The sequence below is a fragment of the Antedon mediterranea genome, chromosome 1 (assembly GCF_964355755.1).
Source record: "Antedon mediterranea chromosome 1, ecAntMedi1.1, whole genome shotgun sequence".
Taxonomy (NCBI): domain Eukaryota; kingdom Metazoa; phylum Echinodermata; class Crinoidea; order Comatulida; family Antedonidae; genus Antedon; species Antedon mediterranea.
In genome coordinates this window covers 21,123,787-21,151,690 of record NC_092670.1, presented here as the reverse complement: position 1 = coordinate 21,151,690, position 27,904 = coordinate 21,123,787, and the positions used below count along the sequence as shown (strand labels likewise).

General features: G+C 33.2%; 1 protein-coding gene and 1 pseudogene across 2 annotated transcripts; both read left to right on the top strand.

Annotated features, from left to right (window-relative positions):
• Positions 1–6: 6 nt before the first annotated feature.
• Positions 7–27,795, top strand: LOC140062155 (3-phosphoinositide-dependent protein kinase 1-like). Of its 2 annotated transcripts, none has more exons than XM_072108237.1 (13): positions 7–97; positions 13,464–13,616; positions 15,427–15,469; positions 20,900–21,037; positions 21,233–21,377; positions 21,534–21,631; positions 21,954–22,056; positions 22,522–22,590; positions 23,079–23,175; positions 23,523–23,693; positions 23,954–24,178; positions 24,935–25,087; positions 25,977–27,795. In XM_072108237.1, exons 1-13 carry the CDS (start codon positions 74–76, stop codon positions 26,070–26,072), a joined length of 1,515 nt encoding a protein of 504 aa, XP_071964338.1. In that variant the 5' UTR covers positions 7–73; the 3' UTR covers positions 26,073–27,795. The 2 variants fall into 2 exon arrangements, with proteins under 2 accessions (XP_071964338.1, XP_071964328.1); XM_072108227.1 differs by lacking the exon at positions 7–97 and adding an exon at positions 12,159–12,267.
• Positions 1,333–1,450, top strand: LOC140063720 (5S ribosomal RNA; annotated as a pseudogene).
• Positions 27,796–27,904: the final 109 nt, after the last annotated feature.

Sequence of the window (27,904 nt, the reverse complement as noted above, 5' to 3'; positions counted from 1 at the left end):
GGTTCTCTCGGTGAAAATGGCTACATGTTGAGAAAGCAGTCACGAAAAACCAATTTGTTAAGAAAATTTAACCATGGCTAGCGTTAAGCCGGAGACTGTAAGTTCACACATTATTTCTTCTTGTTTTTATTTCAAAATGGTTAAAATATGTACTTGTATTTTTACACAGTGAACCAGGAAATTGTCTTGTTTTGACAGCCATCTCGTAGAGGCCGGGGATTGGGAATTTCTAGGCTGTCGTGTGGGGATGAAACTGGTCAATTGGCTTGGTCGTCTGGCTAGCATTTTGTTCAAAATGTGGCTGTGCCGGTTTCTTTTCTTAACTGTTTATTCGAATTTCGAACTAGGTTTAATCATCCATAAGTATTATATAGGTTTTATAATTAATTTAACTGATATTTTTTAGTTTTTATTTGTGTTTTGCAGATATCATTTTTTTTATAACTTTCATTGACAAGACATGTTGCAATCTTGTTCTAATTTTGGAATTTTAGGCCTAGACATATTAATGTGACGTATTTGTGGGTTTCATATACAGTACTGTAGGAGAATATGAGCACATGAGAGATTGGTGACTAAAAGATATTCTGCAACCATATGCACAGACACCAGCAAAAACCTTTTCAGAATTCATGATGCATGCAGCATAACACCAGGGGATCCAGTCAAGTTGCCCCATTGCAAAGTCACCCCCATACCATACACGGTCGCCCCTTACAAAGTCGCCCCATCGCAAAGTCGCTCTAAAACAAAGTCGCCCTAAAACAAAGTCGCCCTAAAACAAAGTTGCCCCGACAGTGTTGCCTATTGCAAAATCGCCCTATCTCAAAATTGCTCCAAGTTGCCCCCTCGCAATGTCGCCCTTTTACGTTAAAATAGTTTACTTTTAAATTCAAATATGATTTTGTATTAATATTTTGTGGCTAAGTATGGAAAATATCTTACCAGACAAAGAAGTAGTAATAATATTCTCGGTCTTTTTTTATGGAGCGCCGCTATATACTATACGCTGTTTCATACATGTTTATTTTGGTCGCACTAAATATTATATATATTTTTACATTTATATTTATCTCCTATTATAATTTTGTGTTTTCATTTTTAATTTGTTTTTTTTACTTGTCAATAAAACTAAAAAAAATGATCAATAATATTCAGAGAATTCAACATTGATCATTTGCTTTTATTGTTATTTTTTTTTCATTTTGAAAGCGTCATAACCATAATAATAATACATAACAATAGACATACTTTGAATTGAAGTAAATATTGATCATTTTACTTTTATTGACAATAATAATATGAGCATGATGCAGGGGATCCAGTCAAATAAAATACGGCTTTACCATGTTGAAACACCGGTTCTCGTCAGATCACCAAAGTTAAGCAACGTTGGGCCTGGTTAGAGCTTGGATGGGAGACCATCTGGGAATAGTGGGTGCTGTATATGGAGCTGGGGTCCCGTTAGGCATTTGAAATCAGCACTGCTGACTCTTATGGCAGCCCCTACATCTAGTATCTGCCTCAGACCTCTGGTCAAGGTGGGCACTGGACGAGAGAAGCCCTTGATCAATGTTAGGACCAATCAAGGTGCTTTAAACAGTCCTGACTTTGTTTGTATCAAACCTGTTAGTGGCGGTAATTATCACTGTTGGTTTCAATTGAATAAAATAAAATAAAACAAAAATAAAAGTCGCCCCATCGCAAATGATGACATGACGATGTCATATCACTACCATGTTTGGGAATATCACTATCATATTGGGGCTCATCACACTTTTTTTGTCATACTACAGTAGTTTGATAAGTGTAAACATAGCTTTATATTGCATAGGTTCATAGAAACAAAACATTGTTTTCCCCACATTAGTAAATTGTATACAAAAAATGATCTTTACAATAAATAGAACAAAAACAGGAAATTATATCAATCAAAATTAATTAGTTTTGCAGTTAGTAAAATCTATGGTTTGCTAATTCGGTAACACAAAGTCCTGCCGAATATGAAAGCTATAAAAAACATGTTTTTACATATAATTATAACTCTTTATCATAAACAATTTACCAAGATTCAGAAAGTTATTTTCGGAAGCAAGCACAAATGGTAATTTAAATTGGTTTGTTAGCATGTGCCTCATGCACTTTGTTATTTAGATTTTACATAATAATACAACAGGCTATACAAATGAACTATTAAAAAATCCCAACCAGTTTCTGTGAAAAAATACAGTTACGGTAACTTAAATTTTAATTTGTCATGTTCTTTCTCATTTTTAAATATAAGAGAAAAAATGTGAATTAACCATCCCCTTCCTTCTATCTTTTTCACCCCTTGACCCCAATAAGTTACAGTTATTTTCTGATGGGCAAAAAATGCACTAAATATTAGATAGATCTTCCAAAGCAATATGACCTGATAAAGATATGTGCTTGTACAGTAGAGGAGTCCCATAGAAGCATTTGTTAATTATTACCAAAAAAGGTACAAAAATAGAATACTTTCGTTTTAAGTTTTAGATTTCCAACAATGATATAATATGTGTATAATAACATTTTTGTTGCACTTTCCTGTTGGATTGCCTGCCCTACTTTATTTAATAAGGAGCAGGCTTTTGACATTTCATCCACTTATAGTGGATATGCATTTCCTACAAAATATCAAAACATATATCTTATCAAAACATTCTATTTTTTATATCTTCGATTATTTTCCAGTTTTACTACAGTACTGTTTTGAAGAATAACTCAATTTTCCAAACAAAAATTGCATGATCTTGTTAGTCGATAATTCTGACTGATGTGCGTACACAGCGACCGGGCTCATCATCATGTAATATTGTTCACTTATGTTGGTACATCACAATAGCTAATTATTATACTGATTATTAACTAATTAGTGAAGCTCTTCATAAAAAAAAGGTTAAAATCCTACTGTAGACAATGGTTCTTAATTTGACCTTAAAATGGATGATAACACTATTATTAGTATTTGACTATAAGCCTTTTGACGAAACAGAAGTCATCTTTGATCGATGAAAAACAATGCTGTGCAGAGGGAAGATAACCAACAGAAATAACAGAGATTTCAGGGGATTTCAGGACACCAAAAAATCATAACTTCTTAATCGTATGAGAAAAAAAAATTACTGTAAAACGTTCTTAAAAGAATGGCCTAAACCTCACTGTATGATTGAAAAAAGTTAGAAACATTTTGTTCTCCACTTAAAATCCATCGAAAAAATACCACAGTGTAAACACATTTATACACTGTGTTGTTTTTTTCAGTGGAGGTGAAAAAAATTAGCACATTTTTTCAATTACACAGTTATGTAGGTTAATCTTTTAATCAAGAACATTTTACAGTCAAATGTTGCCCATACGACTGTCCGGTAAGAAGATATGAATTTTTCCTCCGAAAATATGACCAAAATATTGATAATAGTTCAATTTTTTTAAATTAATCTGTTTACTCGGACTACTCCTTGTTATTCATTACACAAAGTGTTTATTAAATTTTAATTATTTACAACAAAAATATATTTTGAAGAAGTAGGATTTCCTGAACAAAGTTTAATGCACCATTCATGATCAACAGAGGTCATGAACAGGTCACTTCTATTTCTAAAAGAGGTCATGTTTTTAAAAGGTCACAACCCTTTCTGAGGTCAGTAAAAAAAGTGAAAGTCATTTTGGATTGCATTCTCATTCCTAAAATTCTTTCCACTATTTACTGAAACTACTTTTCCGATATTGTGTTTGATGTTTGTTAGGAATTTGTACATTAGGTAATTTAAACATTTTTTTTTTGATCAAATATTTGGTCAAAGTGAATTACAAATACAGTATGTGACATTAAAATGGCATATTAGCAAAATATATATATTTATTATTTTTCAGGAGGACAATATATCTTTAATCTAAATTCCTAGAAAGAAAACCAATTTTATATAAAAAATATTTTTTTTTTATTTTCAACCTTTGAATGATGGTTTTCAAAGTTCCTAATTATTCTGCTGCCAACATTGTTTTTCTCTCTGGCGCCCTCTAGAGTTTAATCAGTGGAATTTTATGTGTTTCATAACAATTTCTATTAATATTATTAATATATAATAATTATATAATATTGCTAATTATTATAGATTAATTACTCAACCCATTATTACTCCTGTCTAATTAATTAGTCGACTAATAAATGTTTGAATTTGTTTTGTTACTGTTGCCAGCGAGTTCCTCATTAAGTTTGATAAATTGTAATGTTAATTAATAATTAACTAATTAATTAAATAATAATTGACTAATTTCCAGACATGGGGAAAGTGTGTATTGATTATTTTGAGAATATACAGGTCAAGTTTAAATTGAAATTTATTATAAAAATTTGGTGATCTGGCTTTTAAGGAGTGATTATAAGCATACACTCTAGTAAGCTTACTGTAGACCTAGATTTTGTTCTATTGGTCCAAGGTGTGCACTGTAGCCTAAGGGTATGTTTAGACTCACGGCGTTAAGGTAGCGCTACCTACGCAAGGCGTACGGTAATCCGTAGCGTTAAAGGCCAAGGTGTTCAGACACAACTATCAACATTCCGATGCCTTGCGTTTAAAACACTCTGATCAGGTCAAAACAGATAGGACTAGTAACAGAGTATATGTATACATTCATGACAATGCATGAAAGTTTACATCGTAAAATAGTTTTTTGTAATTTTTATTTATATACCTTTATTTAAATATACTGATTTGTTTCTTACTACTTGTAGAATTGCATTTTAATTCAAAATAATTTAAAATGTAATTATTACACGGAAAATTATCTGATTAATTGATTTAATTTATGAAAATATCATATCACTAACGGCAACTTTACTGTTCTTTAAAATTGAAAACCTGAAAATACATTTGACATAGCTGGTGATTTCACTGTCATAAACTAGGGTACAAGTATGTAGTTGCTGTCTGCTAATCGTGGTCGTGTCTTTTCATTAGTTAAGGTTTAAATCACTGATGCGTCACTGGATTAGCGTTATTAAATCTACCCTCTCCTGTTAGGGTTATTAACGCCACTGGCGGGACGCAACACTATAGCTCCCTAACGTTAATCCGCGGCTTGGTTCAGACACAAAAATATGTACGCCGCTTACATAACTCCACCGTAACGCTGTGAGTCTGAACATACCTTAACTTTGATTCTAATTTCTTCCTCCCACCCAGTTTCTTATGCTTTCCACCTTTTGACCTTGCTGAGCTACCCCAGTCTACAGAATTTTATCATATGCCCTAAGGGCCCACGACCATCATACACTGAAATAAACTCAGCTGGATAGAAAATACTCCGACTTGTTTATTAAATGTAAAAAGATTTACAAAAACACCAGCTGCTCCTTGTCATTTAGTTTTTTGCCATAGCAACAAATCTATTTATTTATCATTGTTGCAACCATCTCCACAAATCTGACAAAACAACACAAGGTTTTACAGGTATTTTAAGTATGCACTAATAACAACTATAGTACCTGCTGGGATATTAAGTTTTGAATTCTGATACCTTTATTTATACATTAATTATATATAAATATTGTCAGCATGAAGCAAATTTATATAATGTACTGTACTCTGTACTGGAATAAAAATGAAATAACAATTTTCAAATGAAGAAATATTAGTATATCAATGTTATACAAACTTGCGCTGTTCTACCGTACTACTACTTTGAAGGTAAATATTCATTTAAACTAACTAGTTACTGTTCCATGTTAAATCTGACTTAAATGTGCCCTCTGGACAACAAGCAAAATACAGAAGTTTAAGTCTAAAATTGATTTTCTCATAATTCACCAAATTGCATTGATCTGGCTATAAAAAACACAATACTGTACTGTAGGTGATTTATTAAAATAAAAAATGAATGAATGGCATATGGCATACTACTAGCAGTTCAAAAATATACAACTTTGGCTTAAATTTAGTATCTAGTACAGTATCATAGTATATTTACATACAACAGCGTTTACTTAAAAATTGGTTCAGAAATTGTATTATTAAATTTAATAACATATTTTTGTTTTGGTGTATTCACTGAATGACGATAACAGTAAAACATGCAGCACAAGACCTTTTCATCATCATGGTTAATTAATGTTTAAAATCAAGGAGTGTTTAATTACATTTAGTTTGAAATCAATCAAACTTTATGCAACAAAACAATGTGATTGAAATGAAGATCATCACTACCATATTTAAGCATATCACTACCATATTTGGGCACACCACACTTTTTTTGTCAAACTAGTTTGATAGTGTAGACAGAACTGTAAAAGTACATTTTCATTTTGTTGAATCTGTGAAGCTCTGGATATTAAGTCTAAAAAAAAAAACTGTTGCCCAAGCACATCATCAAATATATTTTTCCATGATTTTGTGTTATTACTATGGACTCTAGTCTTACCAAAAAATGTACTACACTCGGCAAGTACTAAACAAAAATTGAGGGTGCTATAGAAAAATTACTCATGCATACAATTTCCACTAAATACAGCTGTTCGTCCAGTGGTGGTCTATTGTAGGCCTGGTTTGAGTACTCACTAAGATAAGATTTAAGAATAAAAAAAATGTTAATGCCAATAAAAAAAAGCATACTCAACGCAATCGCAACAATCTATTTATCATGACAACTCCAAAATGTTTTGTTTCCTAGTATTATTAAGTAAAACTAAAAAATATTGAACTACCATGTTTAGAAAGCAACTCTCTCCCACTGCCTGACACCCACCCCCCTCCCGCTCCCTGACCCCGCTCCCTGACCTGCTCTCTTTCTTTCCGACGCCACTCCCCCACCCCTCTTTCTTCCCGACCCCTCTTTCTTCCCGACCCTGCTCTCAAACCCCTCCTACTCCCTGGTCCGCTTCCCAACCCTCCTTCAATTGCATTATTATTTTATCTGAAGATGTTTTTGACTTTATTGATTAACTGCAAAAGGCTAAATAGCTGAATTAATTTGTTATTCAAAACCAAATTAAATTTGATAGTTTGTTATTATCAGTAGTTTTATGATTAATCGTAAAATTAGATATCTACACTGCCTAATGCTTTTGTTATTGTTATGCCGAGTCGTCTAATCAGTATTCGTATTGCAGGTAATTAATATTTTGCTGGCAACGAAATATGTAGACCGCAAACAAGTAATAAATAACAATTGAACCAAATCTTGTTGACAGCAATCTAATTCATTTTTCAGTAAACAATTCAGATCTCCAGGGATTGATTTCGTCTAGCCTGGCAGCAGAGAGTATTGTAGTACTAGCCCGGTGATGTTCTGTACAATGTCAAGTACTAGCCCATATTACAAATTACAATGTCTAGACTAGCCTGCTGTACAATGTCTAGTACTAGCCTGTAGTACAATGTCTAGTACTAGCCCATTGCAATGTCTAGCAAAAGCTCACTATAATGTTTAGTACTAGCCCAAGTGCTGAACAATGCCTAGAACTAGCCCACTGTACAATGTCTAGTACTAGCCCACTTTACAATTTTTAGTACTAGCCCACTGAACAATGTCTAGTCTAGCCCCCTGTATAATGTCTAGTACTAGCCCCCTGTGCAATGTATAGTACTAGCCCACTGTACAATGTTTAGTACTAGCCCCCTGTGCAATGTCTAGTACTAACCCTCTGTGCAATGTCTAGTACTAGCCCCCTGTGCAATGTCTAGTACTAGCCCCCTGTGCAATGTCTAGTACTAGCCCACTGAACAATGTCTAGTCTAGCCCACTGTACAATGTTTAGTACTAGCCTCCTGTGCAATGTTTAGTACTAGCCCCCTGTGCAATGTTTAGTACTAGCCCCCTGTGCAATGTCCTAGTACTAACCCACTGTGCAATGTCTAGTACTAGCCCCCTGTGCAATGTCTAGTGCTAGCCCCCTGTGCAATGTCTAGTGCTAGCCCTCTGTGCAATGTATAGTACTAGCCCACTGTACAATGTTTAGTACTAGCCCCCTGTGCAATGTCTAGCACTAACCCTCTGTGCAATGTCTAGTACTAACCCTCTGTGCAATGTCTAGTACTAGCCCACTGTACAATATTTAGTACTAGCCCACTGTACAATGTTTAGTACTAGCCTCCTGTGCAATGTTTAGTACTAGCCCCCTGTGCAATGTTTAGTACTAGCCCCCTGTGCAATGTCCTAGTACTAACCCACTGTGCAATGTCTAGTACTAGCCCCCTGTGCAATGTCTAGTGCTAGCCCCCTGTGCAATGTCTAGTGCTAGCCCCCTGTACAATGTCTAGTGCTAGCCCCCTGTGCAATGTCTAGTACTATCCCCCTGTGCAATGTCTAGTACTAACCCTCTGTGCAATGTATAGTACTAGCCCCATGTGCATTGTCTAGTACTATCCCCCTGTGCAATGTCTAGTACTAACCCACTGTGCAATGTCTAGTACTAGCCCTCTGTGCAATGTCTAGTACTAGCCCCCTGTGCAATGTCTAGTGCTAGCCCCCTGTACAATGTCTAGTGCTAGCCCCATGTGCATTGTCTAGTACTATCCCCCTGTGCAATGTCTAGTACTAGCCCCCTGTGCAATGTCTAGTACGAGCCCCCTGTTCAATGCCTGGACAAAATAGATGTTTCTTTGTGCCAAACAGTATACATGTATTTCATGTTTTATTTGTGACTAGGAAGGTGTTGATGAAAAGGGTTTCTATGTATGTATTATTAACAGGTAAGTCATTAGTAACAAACAACCAGCAGGTCTGTGTGTTCTGATGACTAATTATAAGTCGGTAACAAAGTCATTAATTGAGTCTAATGTGTGTTGACATGGTTTTTTTTTACTCCAGATGCAAGCTGATGTTGTCACGCGAAAACAAGATAATGTGATAAATTTAGAATGATCGCTTTGTTAAACAAACCAAAAGTATGTTTTTGACAAAACATAAATATTGAATTGGTTCTTATTGTCCTTCATGTATCAGGTGTAACTTTGTTGCCACGGTAATTAATGATTGTTTGTATGTTTTGTAATTAATATCAATAAAAAAAACATTTCAAACACATTATTCATTTGTTCAAGAACAAGAAACTGTCTCAAAATATCCATCCATAGCCTTGGATGGACAGAGGAGAATCTGACATTTGATTCATTTATTAATTGTGGATATGAAAATGATTAAAACAATGTAATAATAGCACAGTATACATCAGTGGATCTTCTGGTATTATACTGTACAGTAGTATTAACAATTTGTAGATTATAAAGATCTTAGGAACCTAATTCAGTCCACATACACAGTTTATTTTTAACTGCATTTCACAGAACTAATATTATGCAATATATTAGTATGCAATAATGTGTGTGTATTATATAAACAATATACAGTAATATGTTTGTAATTGTTTTAATTTTTGGCAATCTTTAAGAAGAGTTTCTGTTTTTGGTAACAAACAAAAGCATTTCAGTATATTCAGTATTGCTATATTTAAAGTGCATGGGGAAAATTTCATTTTAAAATTTTGTTTAGCAATATTGATAATCAAACTGATTTTTAAGTCAAGAAACATAGTTTTGAATTGTATTTTTTGCTACACAAATTTAAAAATCTGTAGCAAAAAGGTTGTTTTGTATAGCTTTTTGCTATGCTACACTGGCGAAATTATTCCCTGAAGTGCACTGTAAAATCATCTTGGAAATATAAATGTTGTTTCGGTCCTAAGCTACCTTGTTTAAATTGATGAGTAAGGTTGTGGCTATTCCAGCTGCTGTACTGAGATACAAAACAACACGCAGCTGTTGATTGGACATGTTTCACAAAAACACTCACCATCAACCAAACAAATGGTTTATTTAAAGAATTGAAGATTCCATCTACATATTCACAAATTCTGTAAACAAACTGTATGTTCATCTACATTTGCTTGAGGACTACAATAAAACAAATTTAAATAATGGAATAAACTATTTTTAACATTGCTTAAAAATCCAGCCAAAGAGAGAAAGCACATGCAGTTAACATAGTCACATACAGTTAATAAAGCACATGCAGTTAACATAATCACATACAGTTAATAAAGCACATGCAGTTAACATAATCACATACAGTTAATAAAGCACATGCAGTTAACATAATCACATACAGTTAATAAAGCACATGCAGTTAATGTAATCACATACAGTTAATAAAGCACATGCAGTTAACATAATCACATACAGTTAAGAAAGTACATGCAGTTAATGTAATCACATGTAGTTAAAGCACATGCAGTTAACATAATCACATACAGTTAATAAAGCACATGCAGTTAACATAATCACATACAGTTAATAAAGCACATGCAGTTAACATAATCACATACAGTTAATAAAGCACATGCAGTTAATGTAATCACATACAGTTAATAAAGCACATGCAGTTAACATAATCACATACAGTTAAGAAAGTACATGCAGTTAATGTAATCACATGTAGTTAAAGCACATGCAGTTAACATAATCACATACAGTTAAGAAAGTACATGCAGTTAACATAATCACATACAGTTAATAAAGCACATGCAGTTAACATAATCACATACAGTTAATAAAGCACATGCAGTTAACATAATCACATACAGTTAATAAAGCACATGCAGTTAACATAATCACATACAGTTAAGAAAGTACATGCAGTTAATGTAATCACATGTAGTTAAAGCACATGCAGTTAACATAATCACACACAGTTAAAGTGCATGCAGTTATGTAGTTGCATGCAGTTAAAACACATACAGTTAAGAAAGCACATGCAGTTAACGTAATCGCATGCAGTTAAGAAAGCCTATGCAGTTAACATAATCACACACAGTTAAAGGGCATGCAGTTATGTAATCACATGCAGTTAAAACACATACATACAGTTAAGAAAGCACATGCAGTTAACGTAATCGCATGCAGTTAAGAAAGCCTAATGCAGTTAACGTAATCTGCAACTTAATTGGCTAACAAATACACAGTATTAGAAGTGTTGTTGAATTGAAATGAATGTTTGTATTTCATGGTTTAAGCTATTGTAAACAATGATAATCTAATTTGCTGGCTCAGTTCTCGTAATAATGGCCTAATTGTTAGTGTTTGTTTGCCGTCTTAATGTATTTAAAAAAATGATAATTTGAAATTGTAATGAATTAAAAAAGTTGTCCTTTTAATTTTTTTTTACTGAAATATATTCGTAATTGTACTGTTTATGCTATGACATTGATTACTGACTACTTAAAATACAGCACTATAGTATTACTTTCATAATTTGAAATGGTAATGAATTAAAACAATTTTCCTTTTTTTACTGAAATAAATTAGTATTGTGTTTATGCTATGACATTGATTGATTTCTTAAAATACAACACTATATTATAGTGGTTTTTATTTATAGACCAAATTTGTGTCCCTAATCAAAAGTAAATATTTTCTTTATCTATTTTTGTCCACCTTTATATAAATATTTGTTGTAGAAATACTGTAGATATTTTTATTTCTTTTTTTTAGGACAAAAATATATTTGAGCCAATCAAATATGGATTATTATTATTGTTTAATCTACTGTACTATGTCCTATAACATTCATAACCTTACCTTGATGGTTGTGCTGAGCAAGGATGTATTCTAGTTAAAAACAAAAATACCTTATTGGATTGTACCATTATTGCATAGGTATAAAATTAAGTATTGCATTGATAATCAGTGTGTTATTCACTGTAACAATGTATAGCCGTATTTGTTGAAACGATTCCGATGTGACACAAAGTACATAAATAGTGATAAAACACAAAATAATTGTTTAAAATAATCCTATGATAAGTAAATATAGAGATTTCTTCAAACTTTATTCATAATCAGCTCCTATAGAGGTTGAAATATATTTTTTTTACAGCTGAATCTAAATAAAAAAAATGAATACAGTAAATAAAAACAGTATAAAATATTAATATAATTATATTATAGTATCATTTATTTTTCATATATGTACACTGCAGTACTATAGTTAAATTTTGGATCAATGCAGTGGATTAGTGTGTTATTTCATCTGTGACTTTTTTTCTGGTATGGTATCTACCACCCCTTTTGTAAATGGAATCAACTTGTTTACTCCACTATGAACATTGTGGATTGGTTTTATTTCAAGTAGTATTTTGGTGTTAATTTGGACTTGACAGTTTCCTTAAGTGGATTTGAGTTATAATCATTGGTATTCCCTGGCTCCAAAATGCCAAACCTGCTTACTATCGTCTTCAAAAAGCTCAAGGTAATAATACAAGTTTACATATTATTATTATTATTATACCAGTGTAGAACAGATGAATATTACTGTACTAGGTAGCCGGTGATATTGACTTGTATGTTGCAATGTATGTGTTCTCTGGGTACTACATGGTAATACCATGGAGCTATAAAGCTCCATGCTAATAGTGTATTAAACCATAGTTAATAATACGCATCTTACTTTTGGCTTCCAAACTTAAGAATGTTTCTGGAGATCTATTTTTGTTCTGAATGAGTACAGTATACTGTATTTCATATTCACATTATTACTGTAGTATTACTTATGTTCTGTACTTTTCTTCGATTAATTTCATTTAGTTTATAAGATTAATTGATTCAGCTTATTAAAAATAGAAATGTTTGTCATCCATACTTCAGCACTGTTTAAAATCTTGTATAAAAAAATGTATCCCATATTTTTAAATGAGCATTTAATTAGCCTAATTGTGAAACTCTAAAAGTATGTCATTTTTATTTGCGCCAATTACAGTTTTTCATTTGAGTGATAACTAGAATCTCGTCACATTTATTTCACATTTTAAAACTGATTATGGTACCTGTAATTATGCAAATTTAAATGATTCTCCTGTTTTGGCTGAGAGACTCCTGTAGTTTAGACTCCAGGCCTTTGATATGCTCCTGGTTTTTCACATTTTCTCCCGGATTACAAAGATAACTGAATTTTGTATATGTGTTTATTTTCTACATTAATATAACAAAACTCACACACAAACAAATACGACATGATACCGCTTGTCAGGTCACACACTGCATTGCTTACCTCTCTTCCTGTGTAGGGCAGGAGGGCGCTGTTGACCTAAAATAAAACACCACCTCCCGTTTCTTGAACTTCAGATGTTGGCATGTATGTAATTGTATTATGAATATTGAATTTAATAAGTGCCAATCGGTTGACCAAAACGGCATTGTATTGTATTTCCTACCTATTCTTTGAATTCGTCTTCTGAAAAGTATATTTCCCATGAAACCAGACACGTTTCCTAGTGATTCTTTGAGTTTGAAAATGGAAAAATATTTTTCCCAGAAACTATATATTGTGGTCAAACCAAAGAGTATACAATCTTGTAAAGTTTTACTTTATTATTGTAATTTGTGGTTAGTTCAGTTGTTTACAAGTGTAATATTTATATTTAAAAATAATTTTGTTTTATTTTTTAGGGTGGGGGAAATAAAAGCAATAATCAAAAGTCAAATAATCAAGGAAAAGAAACGCCCCAAACAGAGGTACCACAGCAGGTGATTCAAGCACAGAAGAAGCAGCGTTCAGATTTTGAATTTGGAAAAATACTTGGTGAAGGTTCTTATTCAGAGGTGAGTTGCTGTATGTAGCCTAGATAATACACCATACCAACATTATTTCTCTAAAGCCCATATTCTGGTGACAGTAAGAAAATTATGGTATAACTATAATACTCCAACAATAACCATGGAAGTACTTATAATTATATGAAATAAAAATATTGAATTGAATTAATGATAATTTCAATATAAAAATATTTAAAGTAATGATGTTCAAAGAAATTTTTAAAAAAAACCTAGCACTCGTGCAATAATCTATGCATTAAAATGTTAAAATGTTATGTATAGTATTGATGTATTTTAGCATAGAAAGCCATGGTTCATCTTCGTCGCAATATTCTCTACGCTTGTCTAATTACCCGTGAAATACCATTATCGTTGAGAACCCATAAAGATGAAAATAAAATCCTGTCGTAATCGGCCTCATCACAATAACTATTACAGAATGTAAACAAGATGTATTGCGGATTTACCGATGATTTATGTTATTGGAATCGTAAGAGACGATATTATTGATTCGGCTTGTGTTTCCAATGTTAATGAAATCGAAATTGAGCTTGTAAACCTTTTTAGAAAATTTGATATTCCTCAACTGTATGCAAGATCTGCTGTGAATTTAGACAGATTTGCATTGCATTTAGACAGGGTTTTCTTGTAGCATTATTACTTAAAGGGCCACTCACGGTTTATATGTATTCTCCTTTTTTAAAATTTTTATTATTCTACTACCATATTTGTATGTTTTTATAAAATTGGCTATTGTTGATGTTGCATAATTGCTCTTTGTTTTTAAATAGTAATAATAGTAACCCCTATTCAAGGGAACACCTTTAGAATCCAATAAAGTGTTCCCTTTAAAACAAGTGTCCCTTGAATTATTAAACATATACTGTATACTCTATTGCTCTTCGTTCTTTTCACAGGGATATTATATATCCTTGTTCTTAATATCACTGTCCCCTTAATAGAGATGTCCCCTTAATAGAGGTTCCCCTTAATTGATGTGTCCCTTAAATAGGGGTGTCCATTTAATATAGGAGTCCCTTTAATATAGGAGTCCCTTTAATATAGGTGTCCCCTTAATAGAGGTGTCCCCTTAATAGAGGTGTCCCCTTAATAGAGGTGTCCCCTTAATAGAGGTGTCCCCTTAATAGAGGTATTCCTTAATATAGGTGTCTCTTAATAGAGGTATCCCTTAATATACTATAGGTGTCTCTTAATAGAGGTGTCCCCTTAATAGAGGTATCCCTTAATATAGGTATCCCTTAATATAGGTATCCCTTAATAGAGGTGTCCCCTTAATAGAGGTGTCCCCTTAATAGAGGTGTCTCCTTAATATAGGTGTCTCCTTAATAGAGGTGTCCCCTTAATAGGGGTGTCTCTTAATAGAGGTATCCCTTAATATAGGTGTCTCCTTAATAGAGGTGTCTCTTAATAGAGGTGTCCCCTTTATTGGGATATCCTTTTAAATAGAGGTGTTTCAAAGGAGGTGTTGTACTGTATTATAACTAATCAACATAACAGAATAATGCCAATCAAGTCAATTATTTTGTAAGCTTTTGAATTTTAATTTATTTATTTCCCCTTTAATTAAGTAGAGGCTTAATTGTATGGTTTGGACTTAATAGTGTAAAGTTAGAGTGGCTATTTGTAATATGGTATTCTCCAAGGGCCTCATTGTCAGATACCAAATCAATTGAAGAACATTTTTAATTAATAATTCTGTCTGATAAATGAAACAAACATCTACTTATTGATTTCTTACATTCATCTGATTAATATTTGTTAATCAAAAATATTGTTTTATGTATTTTATATACAGGTTGTTCAAGCAATTGAGAAAACAACAAGAAAAGAGTATGCAAGTAGGTGATCATTATTTATGATATTAATAACAAACATTTTTCTTTGTGTATCAATGTTATCAACATGGTGTAATGTTTATCCCATAGTGATTTAATAATAAGAAGACATTGCAAAATATTATCACTTTTACTTTCACTAATAAATAAATATACAAACTGTATCTGAAAATCTAGGTGTAGCTTACCTACCGTATATTTCGGTGTATAAGTCGCACCTGTGTATAAGACGCACCCCCTCTGAGAGTAAAATATCGGTATTTTTTATATCGTCGATGTATAAGACGCACCTTTATATTTCATAAAAACAATTAAAAAAAAAATTGTAATCAATATTATTGTAATAATAATTTTGTTATATCTACAATGGCGTCCTTTATTTAGGTTTTTTCTTACCTAGGCTCGGCCGCGCCCAGCCTCAACAAGTTCTTTCTAGCTTTTTATTCATGAGTTTCGCACCCGCAACATCGAGTGCATGACCGTGTGTGTAACACGTACGTGTGTGTGGGCTAGTCTCGATCGATCATTTCGAGAGGGTGCACGTTTTCACGGACAATCGTATTCGATTAGTATCTATGTATCCGAAAAGTGTGTACGCTAGGTCCATGCTACAATCACCTGGAGAATATACTAGTCGAATACCGTACACCATGTGGCCGCCCAGGAAGGGCTTGCGCTGGGGGTACGGCGGTCGGCGATCGTGCGTATAACTATAAATAAATACTAGCCTAGGCTATTCCAATCGTAAACGTTTACAAATGAAATTTTATCGGGGCGCCTAAAACAGCAGCTCCATAATAAACAAATCTTTTCATCATATTTAGTATAACATGATGCTAAAATGCCTTGAAAACTAGGCAGAAGCAGGTTGCCGTTACGTTAGTATACTGTAGCTAGGCCTAGCCTACTCAGGCCTAGCAAACGAGGTGACGATATGTACAATCTGTGTGGTGAGGCATTTATGTTCGGTGTATAAGACGCACCCTTAATTTAGAGGGCAAATTTGCGTGTCAAAAGTGCGACTTATACACCGAAATATACGGTAGATAAACTGACAACATTAAGCAACCATAATCCTAGAATTGCACCCTCAAGTGGGAACCATTCCATTTCTTGTGTATTTTCAACATTGTAAAATACTTCATAAACAGTCGTAAATAGAACTATTTTAAAATTATAAGATTTTTTAAATTATTTTTATCCACAAGCAAACAATTGATACAAAATCAAACACATAAGCACATTAAGTTACAAATATTTACAGCGATTGGTAGATTATACCTCAAATGCTTTTGCTACACAAAAATGAAACTGTTTAAAAAAAATCACAACCAACAAACAAACAACTACTGTAGGTTTGACATTTTCAACTAGCAATTATGACAAATGTAATACTAGTAAATAGAATTTAAAGCCTTGAAAAAAGGTTGATTTCATATTCATATTTTTGTAGTGATACAAAGCTGTTTATTTAAATTCTGTTTACACTGGATGTATTGTCTCTGAAATAAAAATATTGAATTGAATTAATAATATACTTTAATAACACAAGCAGATGTTTGTGCGTCTCCATGACGTAAGTGGATATGTTGTTTATCAAATTTGAGAGCGCACCAATCTGTGTTTACTGGTTGTTTTTATCGTAGCTATATTGAGACTATGAAGGAACCAGTACAAATCGGTTATTCCATAGAAATGCTTTGAAAGATATAAAGTGTTTTTTTAAAAAACAGATTTATTGCTTTTGAAATGAGAGAAAAGTAAAGAATCGTTGGCTCGGTTGTTTGTTTTTTATTGCTGTATGGAATTCAGTTTTTGAAAGAAACATTAAAATTGATTGTCATGGAAACGGCTTCCATGTATAGTAAACAGATTTATGGCTCTTCTTAGAAGAAATTAATAATAATAATAGAAATTACTTTTATTGTGACAGATGTAGTTTGACGAAAACAATTTTATTGTGTGAGTAAGAAAAGCATGATAGGAATTTCTGTAAGGACCAATAATCTGAGATCTGACTAGATTATGCCAACAACCTAGTATGACTACAGTAGAAGATAAGATAAGAAAAGATAAGATAACTTTTATTGATCCTCAAAAAGGAAATTCATTGCTCGTCATAATAACAAAGAAAACACAATAAAAAACAAATATAGCATAAAACCATTCATATAAAAACATCTAAAAAAAATACAAGATAAAATTATCTTCTTGACTTCCTGTTGTACTGGATGATACCGGAGGGAATAAAGGATTTGGCATATCGATTTGTTTTCACACTGAGGAGCCTCAATCTACCACTTGGATTAAGTATGATCACTTTGTGGAGAGGATGAGAGGCATCCGACTCAATGCGTTCAAAATCTTTCTGGAGGTGTTCTAGGTGCACATCGGTAATAGAAGCCCTCATCCGGGAGACCTCTATTCAGGGGACGTCCCTATTAAGGAGATCCCACTTTGTAGTCTGTATACCCAGCCTGACTGTAATCTTGCAGTAATTATAATATTCAAGTCAATGAGGAAGGTTATTGGTCTCCAAATTCAGCTTTCCTTTATTTATGACCTAATGTAGTACTGTATGCACAAAATTGAAGAATTACTACAGTAGCCCACTATACCAGGAAAATGTATTAACATTACAATGTGTGCAGTATGTCAACACAATGTAGGCTAGGAAGTTTAACAAAAAAAGTTTTAGTAGCCCAGTGGTCCGTCTAGTACAGTTTGTAATAGTACATCATGTTCCAATGGATCTGTGCTTGGCCTATTTGTCAAAAACAACATCCTTATTTACAACATGATGAGATCAGACAGAGTGATGAGTTTGTTTCCGAATCATTAGACAAGTGTCTTCCAGTCTGTTAAACATACCGTGTGGGTCATGACGGTTGGCATTCAAGATCGTTAAAAGAATTGACTAGTCGGCCGGTTAGTAATTAATTTGAGTAGCAATTTATTTGAAGCATTTATGATTAGAACATGGCTTGAGTGAGTTGTTTTTCATCAATAGAATCTCAAGAGACTGAATATCTTTGTAAACAAATAGCACATAAGCACAATATGTTGAATAATTCATAGAAATTAAAAGAAAAAAATATTGGAAAGAAAAACCCAAACCACTTGGAAATAAACGATGAAATAAATATTGAATATTGTTAAATGGGAAATTTGTGAATATCCGTAAGACAAGAAAAACATCCTCACCAAGACACGAACTGTTTAATATTTTCTCAGTCCTGGAAATGGTAGGAATATCCTTCCAATGGAGATGAAGTTGATTTTCTGAAGCATCTAAAAAACCAAGATGTAGAAAACTCATCTGAGTGTCAGATATATATCTGAGTTTTCTACATCATAACCTAGAATATCAACTTTATGTGACAAAAAAATGTGATGTGCCCATATATGGACATGATGATGTCATATCACTACCATATTTGAGCATATCACTACCAATAACCATATTTGGGCACATCACACCTTTTTCTGTCAAACTAGTTTGATAGTGTACTGTAGACAGAGCTTGAAATCTCAGTTTTTAGATTGTTATGGATTGATAGGGAATGATAGAAAACTTGGATATTCCAAATTTTCAGACATCCTATTCGCTGTGTGTGTTCTTGTGCTGTTTCATGATCATTAATATAGTATTACTGTACACGTGTGAACCATCTATACTAATTGGATTGATCTATCTGGACATTTCCTGTAGTCAGTTAATATGAACAACATTTTAGTGCTCTCTAATGTAATTGGACGACGTATTATTATAATAAACATCTTTAACAAATACCAATGTGAAACTGCCTTATTTCAAAAATATGTTTCTTTGATTATTTTGAACATTAATGTGTCCTGTTATGTATTCCTTGCATTTATTTATCAAATTTTAGTTCCACGAATCAGTTACTGGCAACTTTATATTATGTATTGTAAAACGATTTAAATAATGATACAATATATCACAAACTCTGTAAACAAGAATATCATGTTTCTTTAAGTCATTAATTTATTTTCATGTGTGAACCATCAATAATAAATTGGATTTATATGGATAATTCCCGTATTTACTGAGCAAACAACAGTTTAATAATAAGTTGATGGATTTACCTGCGTCACATGCACATTGATACATTTATCATTATTTTTCTAAAGTATGTTATTTTGATATTGAATGCACTGCATTGTTTTCTGCTACGTGCATGCTGGCAATCATAAAAGTCATTGTTGACATGAAAAACAACCATTAGCCTTGTCTACACAATCAAACTCTATGAGACAAAAAAAATGTGATATGCCCATATATGTACACAGTGATGTCATATCACTACCATATTTGGGTATATCACTACCATATTTGGGCATATCATGTTTTTTTTTTCAAATTTTTTTCGATAGTGTAGACAGAATTTTAAATTGAAAGTGTGTTGTTTGCTTTATAATCAATGGCAAGTTAGGTCGAGAGGTTACACCCCAGACGGAGCATTGTCTAGGAGACACAACCCTGCTAGGGTTAAATAATTTTACCATTTTAGGGGTATATTATGATATTTTGAATGTTCTTAAGTTGGACATTGATGATAAAACGGAAATAAATTCATATTGAGCACGAGTCCAGGCTATGTCTGGACCAACTGTTTTTCTTTTAGTTACAATATGAGACCTAGTATTATAGCTCCCACCACATACCACTAGGCCAACACATTCAACAAAACACAACATCAGTGCCTATACGTTATTTAACATTAAGCATGTCATTTTTGTAGTTTGGACTTTCAATTTGCCAATTGTAACTAGCCTAAAGAATTGTAAACAATTAATAGTACTGTGATACCAGACAAAACAAATTGAAATAGGAAAATAAAAAAAAGTGATTATTATTATTATTACTTGTTTACTTGTTGAGTAAAATAAGTGATATATTCAAAACATGCTGTTGTCATGGAAATGATGCAATGTCTTAAACTATACCATCTTGACAGATAAATACTAAGTATTTTGTTTTGAGTTTCACAAGTAACATGACATGGTGACGCATATAGAATGATGAATGTAGCAGGCCTTATAAGCTCATATTGCTCTGAAGTTATGTTATGAGGGAGTGGTGATTATTATCAACAACAAACCCTGGGAATTAGCTAGACATTTACTTCACAAACAACTTACTTTATCACCTTTGATACACATATAGTTTATTCATGTACTCTACTTGTTGCAGTAATTATAAGTTAGTATATTATTTATATTGATGATAGCTGCAGGTGTGGATAATATAAACAACATAAGTTCCTGAAACGATAATAAAAAATTAAACATTAACTTCTTGAAATTTACTGAAGTTGCCTGCTTACCACATTACCAAATTATCTAAATACTGCAGTATGGTGCAGCATAATACTATTTATATTGACATTCTTATTTTTATGTTTTCAGTTAAAATATTAACGAAGCGGCAAATGATCCGAGAAAACAAACAGAAATATGTTATGCGGGAACGTGACGTCCTGGCCCGTTTGAATCATCCGTTCTTTGTTAAGCTTTACTTCACATTTCAAGACAAAGAGAGGCTATGTATCCTTAACTATAAAGATGAAAATATCACCAATGTAAAAATGTTGGGAAAAAAAATTATATGATTAATATTATTATGAGTAAATAATCTTGTCATTATTACAATTTGAATTCAACCCGCATTTTACCGAGCTTCATTTTGTTGCAGATAAGGCCATCATGTTTGTTGAATATTTCTTAACTTCTGATTAACAGATTTTGGTTTAAGTTTAGCAAAGCGTGGAGAGTTATTACCGTACATACATAAAGTTGGCTCATTTGACGAGATCACAACAAGGTTTTACGCGGCCGAAATTGTACTAGCACTTGAACATATGCACAGCTTGGGAATAATTCATAGGTATGTCTAAAATGTATTTTACTGCAGTTACTGCAGAAATACTGTTTGTTTTAATGCATTCTACATTACAAGACGTACAGTGTCATGCAACCTTAATTTCTATACATTCTTTTGCTTTCTGTATAAATATTAATATTGCTTCATGATTTTTTTTAGGGATTTAAAACCAGAAAATATTTTACTAAATGAAGAATGGCATATTCAAATTACCGATTTTGGTTCAGCAAAAATTCTAGAGGCTGATAGCACAGATGGTAAGATATGAAACATGATGGAGGGAAAATGTTGCGGTTCAGAACAATTCTTAGACAAGGGATGTCGCTACAGAGAGTGGCGTAACACACAGGGCAAAAGCACTCCCAACGGGCCCTCCAACACTGAGTAGTTGCATTAAACTGTTTATGCTCTGAGGCCCATTGAGCTCTGGGCCCTAGGTTTAGCCAGTAAGCGCTCAAAGCTGCTACGCCACTGGCTACTGAAATCTAAGGCTAGATTCAACCACATCAGAGGTTCTCAGAAATAAATTTGCTAAATCACAATTATTCATTTAATAATATTTAATGACTTTTTTTTAAGGAATTGTACGTGCAAATTCATTCGTTGGAACAGCACAGTATGTATCACCGGAACTTCTTACAACAAATAGGACGGAGAGAGTAGAGAAGTCTGCAAGTAAATGGTAAGTAACAATGCATATACAGCTTTACAACGTTGAAACACGGTTCTCGTCAGATCACCAAAGTTAAGCAACGTTGGACCTGGTTAGAGCTTAGGTGGGAGATCATCTGGGAATTTCGGGTGCTGTATATGGAGCTGGGGTCCCGTTAAGCATTTGAAATCAGCATTGCTGACTCTTATGGCAGCCCCTGCATCTAGTATCTTCCTCAGAGGTATTGGCACATGCCTTTCCTCTGGTCAAGGTGGGCACTGGACGAGAGAAGCCCTTGATCAATGTTTTGACCAGTCAAGGTGCTTTAAGCAGTCCTGGCTTTGTTTGTTTCAAACCTGTTAGTGGCGGTAATTATCGCTGTTGATTTTGGCTGAATAAAATAAAAACAAACAAATATGGTGATCTTTAACCTTTTGTTGATGCCGTCTGCTTGCCACTAAATTTGATTAAACTTTTATTCTTGTAATATTTTAGCTCTGACTTATGGGCGCTGGGAGCAATTATTTACCAAATGTCTGCAGGTTTACCGCCGTTCAGAGCAGGGTAAGTGCATAGTGATATAGGCATGCACAAATGACGCTCTGTTATCATTGAATTTATGAGGTTTGAACGAAGAAACATCAATAGAAATAGTAGTGATAGTCAATTTTAGTGTTTTGACAATTTAGATATAAGTTTTAGTAGGGGTACAATATGATATTTTGATTGTTCTTAAGTTGTACATTGATGATAAAACGAAAACAAATTCCTATTCCAACTGTTTTTCTTTTAGTTACAAAATGAGACCTACTGTTCAGGTGGTCAATGCTTAAAGTAATTTTTAGTTATTTTGATCTCCTTTCACACATTGTCTTCTCTTTTCTTTTCTTATAGTTTATATTTCTGTTCCTTTTGTTCAATGTGTGGAAAATAATTAAATGAAACAAACAAACAGTATTATAGTTCCCACACATTCAACAAAACACAACATCAGTGTCTATACGGTATTTAATATTTTAATATTAAGCATGTCATTTTTGTAATTTTTTCAGAACGGAATATCTAATTTTCCAAAAGATTTTAAAGCTAGACTATGTGTTTCCTGATGGTTTTCCCGAGAAAGCTAAAGATTTAGTACAAAAGTTATTGGTAAGTTTACTATGTTATTGTGGATTTAATACAAAAGTTATTGGTTTATGTGTCATTCTGGATTTAGTCGCACTAATTATTTCGCACACACTATGCTATAATGCCATTAATAATGTAATGCATTATTTATGATGTCTGCCTTAACCATGTGGGCCAAATGAACTAGCATAATCATTTTATTATATAAGGCCTTTTACTATATTTAATTTTTAACTAGTACATCTGTTAAAAAAATGTCTTAACTTCTTAGTACCAATGTGCTTTTAAAACCCTTTTGGACACGTCGTTTTGAAACGCTATCAATATTATAAGAGCCTCTAATAATTATTGTTTATCGTTACAAACAGGTAATAGATCCCAAGAAGAGGTTAGGATGCAATGAATGTGGGGGCTATGCTGAACTAAAGGAACATCAATTCTTTCAAGGTGTCAATTGGGAAAACATACATAAACAAACACCTCCTGCATTAAAACCATTCACAATGCTAGATGGTGAAGAAATACACAGTGACTACTATGTAAGTCTTATTTTTATTCAGTATTAATTTGAACTTTAACCTCTAAAGTCAAAAGATGTGACTTCATATTTGGCTTGAGTTTTGGATTTGAGTTTTTTTCCAGACCGTATAGTACACCACATATGATAAATACAGACTTAATTAAAATACTTTTATGTAAGATTGCGAGTGCCTTCAAGTTCCTGGGAGCAAGTCGGGATTTGATCCCAATAACCTCTGATACAGGCATGGTAACCACTCACAATACTACTACTTTTCAGGTTGATGATTTTAATATACTATCAAACAGCTTATCTGAGGATTTTCAAAAAATAAACACAAATGAAACAGAAAACTATGAAAAAACGCATTCACGGAAATACGTTTTAGACCCTACGAGCCAAGAGCGCACTCAGTTGCTTCTTAAACAGGAGAAAGACGTCAAGTGGCACCAATTTGTAAATGGAAATTTAATTCTGAAGATGGGATTATTAGACAAAAGAAAGGTAAACATTTAGAATAGGAAAACTATGTTAATAACTGGGTTAGATCAAGGCAATCTAACAACAAGATGCTGAGTTCTGGAGATCAAAGGGTTTATCTGTGGCTGTGACATTATCAGTTCCACACCCTTAACAGACACTGCGCACTGCAGAGAATGTGTACATAGTATGGTACTGTTGGTATTTGTTACAGCCAGACATAAGATCAAAGGACTGTTATGAGTTCATATCTTGGAGCTCATTGTACTTTTGTTAGATTGGCTTGGTTATATACTGCAAAGAATGTTTATATTTAAAATGTTGGGTCTGAAACAATTGTTTTAATTTGCAAATGTAGATTACCTTCTTATTCTTGTCATTTGAGGATAGTAGACCAAAGTTCAACATTTTTATTCATAATAATAAGTAATAAAATATCCTGGATTTATATAGCGCCTAATGTTGTGTAACCTCTAAGCGCTGAACATTATTAACCAAGTAAACTTTTTTGGATCAAACATGTATGGAAACATACTCCCATAATGCAGCTAGTAATCAGCGCAAATTTGTGTCAAACCGGGTTCCCATTTATACACCTGGGTGGAGATAGGCAAGTATAAGTAAAGTATCTTGTCTAAGGATACAGGCAATGAGGCGAGAGTTGGATTCGAACCTCAATCTCACGATCAGTAGTCAAGGGGCCAACACACTGTGCCACACGCCCCTTAGCAACAATTCATGTATTATAGTGCCAAATATTTTGTATTCTTTGTTCATTAGGGCTTGTTTGCAAGAAGACGGAATTTCCTGTTAACCGAAGGACCTCACTTATATTACGTGGACCCAGAGAGAATGATTCTGAAAGGAGAGATACCGTGGTCTAGGACGATGAAAGTAGAAGCAAAGAATTTTAAGACTTTCTTTGTACACACAGTATGTATACAGTTATTACTTATAATCTCATAATTCTCATTGTGATTATGTTATTATCATTATAATAATAATAATGTGTTATTGCAATTACAGTATTATTAACTCTAATCATTGTTGTCAACAACATTTTTATGTTCACTATCTAATCATTTTCAACATTAATATTCCTAAATCACTATCATTATATTCATTATCATCCTCTTCTCAATTGTTTAGTTATTTAATTTAATAATGATGATATTTATAATACACCATACAGTAGACCCGGTGTTTTACGTACCCTGATTTTACGTTCCCTTGATTTTACGTACGCTTAAAATAACCGATGACGTCATCATTTTCTTACATTGAGGGCGCAATTTAACAACAAAGCTGTGGCTGTGTGTGTGTGTGTGTGTGAGGAATTCTGCTGTGTGTTTGAGACAAGCTACGCACGTGCATTTAAGCAGCGACTGTTTTTATTGATAGAAAATACAAGAACATTGATATTTTACACTTTATTTAAACATCTCACAGCCTGTATATACAGTACTGTACTTTTCTAGTTAGGCCTCACATCTTGGCCTGCTAGCCTGGCCTGAATAGTCTAGGCAAGGCCTAGCTAGTGACAACCTGCATGCTGTTGTTCAGTAAAGTAGACAAACAGGGTAGCCTTTATAGCTACGATCTCTACGTATTTGGGGTCAATTTAAGGTCAACCTTGATTTTACGAATCCTTTGTTTTACGTACGCCTTTCGGTCCCGTACCGTACGTAAAATGGAGGTTCTACTTTATATCCAATAAAATTGCTAATAAGCACAATATAGTAACTACAATAGATAATAACATTAAAAACTACAATATTAAATTTATCATGTTGTAAACTTTATTACTTTTTCTTACCTGCAGCCAAATAGGACGTACTACCTAATTGACCCAGAGGGATATGCATTAGAATGGTGTCGAGCCATTGAAGAAATGATGCACTATACCTACAAATCATGAGCCTAGCTAACGATCCAAATTGTTACTTGAAATTTGCGCCGGTTTACTGTAGCAACAATTCATTCAGCGACGGTTTCATTTGCACGACTGCAGGTCAAAGTGGTGATTTTCGTATTTGAACTTTAGCATGTTGTATCGATGCTTAATTTGCATCTGATTTTATTTGGATTTAAAAACAACCGACATCTGTGAAAAATTATTCTAATGAAAATGGTTTTGAAACCCACATAAAGGGTTTTCATTTTCAATGTTTTCAACATATGTTACATAGAAAATGACAGGAAAGATTAAAGTTATTCTACTGCAGTGTAGTTGCTAAAGTACTGTTATTACTGCAGTATGGATGCAGTAATATTTCTAAGAATGCAGACCCCTCGTATTGAATAGCAAATACTTTATAATATTAAGAGTTGATAGTTTTTAAGTGTATGTGACATATTTATAAACTGATTTAATACTGCAGAAAAATGTAAACTGTATATATATTAAGTGCAGCAAACCTTTGAAATTACTGCAGTAGAATAATTTGAATTGTCTTGTAGAAGATGGAAAATGTAACACAGTATATTATAGATTTAACAGAAATTTATCAAAGGTGCAATTTGAAATTAAGATAGTTCCTATCGTTACAGTAATAATAATATTGTCAAGGGTTGTAATGAATAAGTGGGTGTATTAATTGAATGTAAGGATATACTGTATAAATATTTTTTAGTAAGTTTGGAGTTCAAGAAAATCATTTTGAGGTTTGATCAAATCAATGGTGGTTGGTTGCTAATCAAATATCCGTGCCAGGGAAGTAACCGTCATCCTAGAGCTAGTACCAAGGGTGGGGAGGTGGGTGGAGGTCCCTTGTTAGTACCAAGGGTGGGGGAGGACCCTAGTTAGTACCAAGGGTTGGGGAAGATCCAGGTTAGTACTGGGGAATAAGATCAGAGACAGAGATCTGGTTTAGTGTAGAGCGTTCATGTGCATGTGAGAATGCTTTAACAGTAAGTTTTAAATGTTGCCAAGAATCTGGATACATGTACTAAACAGTCGATTGTTAGAAAGTATCTAGATCAGAGATTTTGTTGAAATGGATTTTATTAGTCACTGAAAACTACACAACATAACTTTTTCCTTTAGACATCCCTCTAAAATTCATCTTACATAAAATTTAAGATGAATTTAAGTAGACCTGGTAAAAAATATGTCCCAATGAGACTCACTATCTTGGCGATAAATGTTATGCCTGAGTGAATTTTCATCTATAATACCTTAGAATAGGCTTTCAGGTAACAGTTTTATTAATTTAAAATAATATTAATTCAACATTCTATTTTACCATCAGGGAAAATGTACAATAAAAAAACAGCCTACATCTTCGTTAGAAATGCAGGTGAATATGGTGGACTAACTGCATTTTGGCAGATATAGCAAGGGGTTGGGTTGGGATCACATGATGTCGTGACATGATCACTGTAAATGCACAAGAGTCAAAAGTATAATCTGTTATTGTATTTTGATATTTAAATCATTTCCCTTTTTAAAAAAAAAGAACATAAAAAAAACAGATGTGTGGTGTTGCCTTTAAATATTGTAATCAGAATTAAACTATGAACTTATTTAAGAAGTTATTATAAAAGAGATGACAGTTCTTGTAAATGCTTGTTTTCTATATAGAAAGCATAAAAAGCTAAATAAGGATTGTGAAACCGACAATAAAAACATTTAATCATTATTTACGTCCTTGTTCTTCTGTTGCGATCCAGCTCACAAGACTATACAGCTGACCTACCAATGCGGTTATGCCCCTCCTATAGACACCCACTGTGGTTGTGTATCTTCTA